We start from the raw sequence: 9,107 nt of genomic DNA on the forward strand, positions 1-9,107 counted from the left end.
TCATGCATTCTTTTTTTTTTTTTTGAAACAGAGTCTCACTTTGTTGCCTGGCTAGAGTGCCGTGGTGTCAGCCTCACTCACAGCAACCTCAAACTCCTGGGCTCAAGCAATCCTCCTGCCTCAGCCTCCCCAGTAGCTGGGACTACAGGCATGGCTGATTTTATATATATATATATATATATGTATGTATATTTAGTTGTCCAGCTGATTTCTTTCTATTCTTTTAGTAGAGACGAGGTCTCGCTCTTGCTCAGGCTGGTCTTGAACTCCTGAGCTCAAGCAATACTCCCGCCATGGCCTCCCAGAGTGCTAGGATTACAGGCGTGAGCCACCACGCCCAGCCTCATGCATTCTTTTTATGGGAGTATCCTATGGGCTAGACATTGTAATTGGACTTGGACAAGTGTTTCATCATCTTGGCACCTCAATAGGAAATAGCTCATTGATTATCACTACCAACTGGTATTCACTTTCATCTCTTGAGCCATTCCTTAGATTCCTAAGCCTCCTAGGCCCAACACTGACTACTAAGGGTGTTGGAACAACTGGATTTATCCCTTTTGCCTGATACCTACAGAAGGAACCTGCTTAACATAACCTTGAGAATGGATATAAGAATAGATAAAACATTTCCAGTTTAAAAACACAATGCAAAAAAAAAAAAAAAAGAAAAAGAAAAAAACCAGAATAGATCAGGGGTGGGTATTAAGGTATGGAGATAGAGAATTCAGTTCTATTTCTTTCTCTGATTACAAATCCACACTGATCTCTCTTACCTATGTACAACTGTGTACTATGGAGTTGGAGTTTTAATACATATTGTACATGTTTTAATTTCCATGTGGTCAAGGAGCATACCTAAGATTTCTTTTGTGCTTTCATGATGTCTAGCAAAGTTCAGTATATGTAATATGGCATGTATTTAATGAATAACTGCAAAAGATTTTTTTTTTTTTTTTGAGACAGGTCCTCATTCTGTTGCCCAAGCTGGAGTGCAGTGGCGCTATCATAGCTCACTGTAACCTCAAAATCCTGGCTTCAAGCAATCTTCCCAACTCAGCTTCCAGAATAGGAGTAGCTGGGACTACAGGCATGTGCCACCATGCCTGACTAATTTTTTTCTGTAGAGACAGGGTCTTGCTATGTTGCCCAGGCTGGTCTCAAACTCCAGGCCTTCAGTGATCCTCCTGCCTCAGACTCCCAAAGTGCTGGGATTACAGGTATGAGCCACCACACCTGGGAGCAGAAGATGAGATTTCTGAGCTGTAAGAGTGATAGTATGAGGGGAGAAGGAGTTGTGGGACAAGGCTACTCCAATCCCTAGTGGAGATTTCTCCATGTTTCATGAAATTTCTCAGCATAAAGCACAAAGATTGAAATTGTTGTTTTTGGCTTATTTTGTTCTGCAGAAGTGAGAATTATATAAATCATATAAATCAGTCATTTTAGACTTAAATCAAGCTGCTGTTTTCTGATTAGATTTGCAATTTTTTCTTCAAATCTCCCCTTAATCTCAACTCTTACTTAGGTTTTTCCCTAATTCTAAGTCACTTTACTCATTCAAATAAAATTTTCTTGACAATATTTCAAGGTATCCAATAAATACATAAAAGTCTAAGAATATAAATAAAATAAGGGAAAAGTAAGTTTTGACACAATTATTATTTCTTATACAATAAAATGAACAAGTTCCTTCTAGTAATATGTGTTATAGACGATCAAAACAGATGCACGTGACAAAATGCTATCACACGTGAATATTTTAATCCAATTACATTGACTGTAGTGATGGTGGAAAGTATTTTTTTAAAAAGGAAAATTAAACACAGAAAATAAGCTAGCCTGGTTTAAAGATATCTAAATAAGGAGTCAGAAGTCTCAGGTCAAAGTTCTGGTGCAGTTACATGTTGGCTGTTTAATCTTGGGTAAAAGTTGCTGAACACTTCCTTTGTGCCAGCCTCCGCAATAAGCACTGGGAGTACAGAGGTGAAAAAGACACAATCCCTTCCCTCGAACATCTTGCTTAGTTTTGAATCACCAAAAATATCAGACAAATGCCCTACTTCAGACACCAACATCGGTGGATGAGGGTATGCTCACTTTCACTTAAGAATTTCAGAAAATTGAGTCATTTTATGATAAAATCATTATGTTCTCACATACTTTTGAAAAATACAGTTTATTCAAGAATACAAACAGCATAAATATATTTGGTTATCTAATAATAATTTTAAGTATAATACAGATACACATGGTAAATAGTTTTTTTTCAGAAGGGGTGATATAGATGCTGCTTTTATTTTTGTCTCTTTGGTTAAACTATTGGCAAAGTAATGAAAAAAAGATACATTGTTTTACAATTGTAATACCCTTGTACAGTAACTCTTAGTCTCTTTTATCTTATATTCTACCAGCAATTGTATCCAGTAGGTCTCAAATTAAAAACTAAAAAGCCCACACTTTCGGAAAAGGCCATATTTCATAAGTATTCTGTTATTATGTTTACCATTTATTATAAGTGTTAAGTCTAAGAAAAACTATAGTAGAAATTGTTAAGACTTTAAAATAAGCAAGAAATATTCCTTTAGTAGTTAAAAAATGTTATTATATGGTTGAGTATAAATTTTACTACCTTTAATAACAGTAAAACACAAAGATGTTCAACAGAAAATATTCCCATTAATGTATTTATCTAAAATTCTACAACATCAGATAGACGAAGCAGAATAAAGGTGTTGGCATCCAAAGGTTAGATGATACAGGAATAAAGCTCAGGAGGGGCAAAGCCTATATCAAGGACACGCTTAGTCAAAAGAAATGGAAAAGAGACAGAAGTGAAATGAATATTCCACAGTAAGCAGGGGCTTCAGGAAGCTGGACAATGAAAAGACTTATGTACATGGGAAGAAAGAATTAGAAGAAACTTTGTCCAAGGTGACAATGAGTACATCAAAAGACACAGAGGGTCAGAAGAGATAGTATGCCACAAACATGAGGGACAGTCAGTGAAATTTTAATATTCTGTATCTCATCTAGGCTCTAGTAGGTTAGAGAACTTCTGGTCTCACTGTGGTACTTGGATTCCATGGTACTTGGGTGCCCTAAAATATGTTGTAGCTCAGTATTTTTTTTTAAATGTTTGAATTTGTTAGATATTTTCAATAAATAAAATGTTATGTCTGAATTAAAATTTATTTTACTTCATAATGTAAGAAAGCCTTGCTTAAACTAAACTCAGTATGTAAAAACCAGAATTTTAAAAATGAAAGAATTAGTAGTGAAATTATTTACTTTACAAATACTGGATTTATTTTTCTTAATTTTTCTATTGTTGCTTTTTCACACATTTATATTATCTGGCTAGCCATTTAGGCATTTAAAGTTCCATAACCCCTTACAGTAAGAGAGCTGATCTGAGTGTTGCCTAGGGCATCTTACAAACAAACTTGGTGTTTTATTCCAGTTGAGAAATGGTCAACCTATGTAGCATCTGGTCTTCCCTTTACTAGCAGGTCTAGTGTTTGAGCTATTGTTTGGAATCAGGGAAAATTATTTTTCTGTGTAGCTCTTTAAAATGGATCCCTGTCTATAGAGAGACTTGATCTGTTGCCCTTACTCTCCCCAGAGGTCTCAGCTCTAAATGTGAAATTCTTTCTGGGCTGACGGTAGAAAAAAGTAAAAGTTAGGCTTGTATCTCTGTAGTACGTTGGCAGTTTCTTTACCAATACTCTATTTAATACACTGATGCTCGTGTGAGTATGCAGTTATACAGAGGGAGATACAAAACAGAACTGAAGGACAAGAAAAAAATATTTTTACATAAGCAGGAAAACATTCCACAGCATGCTAAGCACTCTCCATTTCCCTTGCATGTTGCGCATCTCTTTCTTTATCTCCCGTTCCTTCTCCAGTGGGTGGCGTTTGGGCTACCCAATCCAAGACCCACAGCTTTCCATCACATTAAGTTTTAGAGAGTTTAAACATGATATTCTCACTGCTCAAACTCTCAGAACGGTCTACTTTAATTAGAGCAAGTTGATTATTCTTTACACCTATAAACGTTCCAGGATCGTTCTTACATTCAAATGAAACACATTTGAAGGGCTTCTTATGAAGGACAAAGAAGGCCTGCTCGGGCAATGATTTTTCAGTTTTATGGAGCTGAGGAAACAAGAAAGAACACAATCAGTAGGTGAATGGGAAGTTCAGAGTCAACTTTACCACCCTGTGTTAGAAACTAAAGGGGAATAATTATTTTTGAGTTGTAATCTCTAGCAAGTGTGTTTAGTGAGTAGGGGAGGGGAGGGAGGAAGAAGTGAATAGGGGGCCAAAGGGGCGAAGGGTGGATTTGATTTGATTCACTGATAGTCAATACTTAGAGAGGCAGTATGGCTTAGAATGACCAGATCTGCATGCAGCAGTTCTGGATTTGTAGCCTCTTTTGACATGTACTATCTTGGGCATGTTGCTTTACCTCGCAAGCCTCAGCCTCAATTTTTCAGTCTAGCTAGTTTTCTAGATCAGTCAATCCCCAATGTACTTACGGACATATGAATAATGATTATTATTTTGAGCAACTAAGTTTTGGGGATGGTTTTTTACACCACAAGAGCTGACCAATACAATAACTCCATAGTATTTGTAAAACATTTAGCACAGCACTTGTTATATAATAAAGCTAAGTATGAGTCAGATTTTATTATTGAGTAGTTATACATGCCAAACACTCTGTTATATACACTTTGTAGCATTTTGTTAAGGAAGATGCTGGTTACCATCCATTGTTTATGTTAATAATGCCTTACATGGCTGTGTTAAGTTAGCTATATAATTTTTTGTATTTATATAATTTTTTTTGAGACAGGGTCTTTCTCTGTCACCTGGGCTAAAGTGCATTGGCATCATCACAGCTCACTGCAACCTCAAACTTCTGGGCTCAAAAGGTCCTCCTGCCTCAGTATCCCAAGTAGCTGAGACTACAGGTGCGACTACCACACCTAGATGATTTTTCTATTTTTTGTAGAGATGGGGTCTCACTCTTGCTCAGGCTGTTCTCAAACTCCTGACCTTAAGTCATCCTCCCACCTCAGCCTCCCAAAGTGTTAGAATTACAGGCAGGAGCTACTGTGTCTGGCCTTGTATTTATATAATTTTTCTTCTGTAACTGTGGTCTCCAATCCCTGGGCCACAGAACTACACTGGTCTGCGGCCTGTTAGGGACTGGCCAGAGCTCTGCTGACCCCCGCTCCCCTACCCCTGTCCATGGAAAAATTGTCTTCTGTGAAACTTAGGAACTAGGGCTGCACAGCAGGAGGTAAGTAGGGTGGAGGGGTGGGGCAAGCAAGTGAAGGCTTCATCTGTATTTACAGCTGCTCCCTTCCCCATCGCTCACATCACTGCTTGAGCTCTGCACCGCCCCACCCCCAGACTCCCACCCCCTCGTCTGTGGAAAAATTGTCTTGATGAAACCAGTCCCTGGTGCCAAAAAGGTTGGGGACCACTGTTCTATATTATACTCTCCTGTTTTCTTTCTTGTCTCTACCTTTGGCTTGTTTGTTCCTCAAGATATTTATAATTATTCATTGTGACCAATATAATAATACTATTTACTAACGAAGAATATGCCATGATCAGAATCCTATGATTGGAATATAGATTGTTAGGCTATTTGTAAATCTTGGCAAATGGAAATGTTTATGACCCTCCCTTAAGCAGGCTCAGAGTGTGAAATTATTTTTGCATTTGCTTAAGAAAATTATATTATACAAAGAAACACTTCCTAGTAGTTCCTAAAGCCAAATAGAGAAGATTTGAGGTTCTGTATAGCAGTGCTATATAGAATGTATGTATGAATCTCCTAGAGATTCGTTAAAATGCTGATTCTGATTCTATTCTGGAGGAGCCTGAAATTCTACATTTCTAACAAGCTCCCAGGTGATGTAGTGCTGCTGGTAGAGACCAGATTTTCAGTAGCAAGGCCATACATGCCATTTCCCTCCCTATTCCAGAAGCAAGTCATTAATAGTATCTGATTGTGTTTCATGTACAATAGCACAAAGTCCTACAAAATACCCAACGCCCAAATCTACACAAATGAGTGGAGTCAATCATGACAGTATAGAATCATATTTCTGTTACCTCCACAGAGTGCTCCTTCTTGTTGGCATGCAGCCAATGGTCTTTCGTGGTACCCAGGTTTACCATTAACATCTTACCATCGACACTGTCACCTTACAATTAAGAAATTGCAAATGATAGAGTTAAGAATTGTAACTCATCTTTGTTTAAATGAATTTAACACCCAAGAAAAGAGTCTAAAATAACTATTTCATTCACCAAAAGGTGTCTTGGAAATATTTGTACTCAAATGAAACCAAAGTGTCATTGGATAAGTAGAGGGTACTTCTCAATTGGAGATAAGTTAGTTTTCTTATACGCTTTCTAATTGGAGAACTGTGACTCTAACAGGCACTTCTCTGGACATCAGCGTCCCTGTCTGCATGTAAAGCCACTGACAGTTGTCCCCCAACTCCTCTCCTTGTAATATAATAGAACATTTCCCAGCCTGGCTTCTTATGGCTACGTACAGCAACAGGACTATGTTCTGACCATGGGAGGTGAGAGGAAGTGTGAGGTACAGCTTCCAGGTTATGCCCTTAAGGGGAAAGAGAATGTATGCTTCTATCTATCTCTGTTCTGCTGATTGGACATGGTCATGGTAGCAAGTAATCTTGAACCATGCATGGTGGCAGAGCCACAAGATGGAAGCTAGGTTCCTGGACAACCTGTTAAGCAGAACTGTTGTTTCAGCCCTGGAAAAGACAGAAATAAAGTTTATTTAGATTAAGCTACTATTATTTTAGATCTCTATTAAATGTAGCCAAACCTTTATCCTAACTATTAAACTGTAAAATGGATGGAATGGAGTAAACTCTCTAAGAATCTACGATTTACCATGAGCTTGGATTGGAGAGAATCTTCGGAGACTGTCGTCTTTTCCTGTGGAGGATTTTGGATTTATCTTTACCCCAAATTTAAGAATTCAAGCCCCACAGCTACCCAGTCCTCCAAACTACCTGATTCACTTGAGGAGCACTGAGACTCGTAGTAACGCAGTAACACCTTATCTGAAAGATAATATATAAAATTCCTTTGGTGAAATATAATTTTATCAAAAGTTTTCAATTCCAACATACATATAACATTAGAAAACATCCTCCCCTTTTATTATATATCAATAAAAGCAAAACTTCTGTGTTTTGAGAAAAGTCTCAAATGTGTGAACATACTCTAGTGAATTCTTTAACACAGTTGTTATAATATTTAAAATATTGTTCATAGCATTGATATATTCTTGGAATGTTTTTTTTTTTGTTTGTTTGTTTGTTTTTTTGAGACAGAGTCTCACTGTGTTGCCCGGGCTAGAGTGCCGTGGCGTCATCCTAGCTCACAGCAACCTCAAACTCCTGGGCTCAAGCGATCCTTCTGCCTCAGCCTCCCAAGTAGCTGGGACTACAGGCATGCACCACCATGCCCGGCTAATTTTTTCTATATATTTTTAGTTGTCCGATTAATTTCCTTCTATTTTTAGTAGAGACGGAGTCTCGCTCTTGCTCAGGCTGGTCTCGAACTCCTGAGCTCAAACAATGCTCCCGCCTCAGCCTCCCAGAGTGCTAGGATTACAGGTGTGAGCCACCACGCCCGGCCAGCATTGACATATTCTTTTATTGAAGGTTGTACTTTGGTGATATTGATAAGGCTGGAGAGATCAGTGCGTAATTTACAGATAATGGGTAATTTACATATGGTCCCTCCTTCCACCCCTCACAATAGATACCACTTCTCAATATCAGCATTCTTCTCTGATGAACCCTGACTATGCTTATGAATCCTTCTCAACATAGTGATGTTCAGTCATCTACCATCAAGGCCTTGGAGTTAGCATGATCTGTTTGCCATGTCTAAATTAATCCATTGTTTATTGTTTGGTAGATTTAAAGTAAAAATACTAGTCATCGTTATATCATTATAGACAAAAGGAAATATTCTACCTTTCTCTTGATCTTTTTTCAAGTCTTCAATATAGATCTCATAACTTCCATCCTCCAAAACAAAAGTAACGGATTGATCATTGTATGTGCTTAGGGAAGCAAAAGATTCTGTAATAGGTGAAAGTCCTGTCATCACAAAAAAATTATTGTCAGGAATGATTCTTTTGGCAACTTTTGGAAAAAAATGCTTTCTCAAAGGATTTTTTTTTACAATTTAAGCTGCACTTTGTCACTGTTGTACAGATAAGAGTCTTCGGCACAAGCTTCACATGGCTCAAAGGCTGAGGTGTGACACCTGAGTGGGATTAAAGGTGCTAGTCCCCTGCACAAAGGCCCTGGAAGGCCATGTAGTGTTCTATGGGAAGGTTTGGGGGAGAGGAAGAAGATGGAAAGTGGTAGACATTGCCTGAGGAAACCTCCACTTCCTGACTCCCTGTGATCTGGGGACTGTGGGAAAGAAGGGACTGTATTTTGATAGGCATGGATAAATAAATGTCCTTCTACAAGGTGCGGCATCACTCAGATTTCCAACAGTCCTGAGGAATGTAGGTGTGAGCCTTCCTCTATCCTCTGCCTAAATAACAGGGACACTTAGTGCACTGCTCCCAACTTTTCTTAAAATGTCACAGCACATGTAGAAAATGATAATATTTTTACAGCCTGATGAGGTAATCTGGAGCAGATTTAAGGACTACCTATATGGGGCCTGGAAAAAAATCATATTTTCTTTATGATTATAGAATTATGCTAAGAAAAAATAATATACAAAATATTAAGGAGAATGTTAAATTGAATTTGTATATGGAATTCAAAGTAAATGATTTAGAAATACTTAATGAGGAACTTCAGTATTACTTCTGGGAATTTATATCAGGAATAATGCTTGAAATGGCAACATGCAATTTCCTGGTTATGTTTTCTTAGTGACTCTCTCTTCACTTCTTTTTTTTTTTTTTGAAACAGTCTCACTGTGTTGCCCTGGCTAGAGTGAGTGCCGTGGCGTCAGCCTAGCTCACAGCAACCTCAAACTCCTGGGCTCAAGCGATCCTACTGCCT

The 9,107-nt window shown here is 38.1% G+C and overlaps 1 protein-coding gene across 1 annotated transcript in view; it reads right to left on the minus strand.

Annotated features, from left to right (window-relative positions):
- Nucleotides 1-3,348: 3,348 nt before the first annotated feature.
- The window catches only part of IL33 (interleukin 33), a 42,984-nt gene continuing 37,225 nt past the window's right edge, over nt 3,349-9,107 (minus strand). The window contains exons 6-9 of the mRNA XM_012647391.1: nt 8,052-8,177; nt 7,077-7,127; nt 6,139-6,230; nt 3,349-4,161 (exon numbers count right to left, since the gene is read on the minus strand). Coding sequence (XP_012502845.1) covers nt 3,961-4,161; nt 6,139-6,230; nt 7,077-7,127; nt 8,052-8,177 — 470 coding nt within the window. The 3' untranslated portion in view covers nt 3,349-3,960. The remainder of the gene's footprint in view (nt 4,162-6,138; nt 6,231-7,076; nt 7,128-8,051; nt 8,178-9,107) is intronic.

The sequence above is a fragment of the Propithecus coquereli genome, unplaced genomic scaffold (genome assembly GCF_000956105.1).
Source record: "Propithecus coquereli isolate 6110/MARCELLA unplaced genomic scaffold, Pcoq_1.0 Scaffold267, whole genome shotgun sequence".
NCBI lineage: Eukaryota > Metazoa > Chordata > Mammalia > Primates > Indriidae > Propithecus > Propithecus coquereli.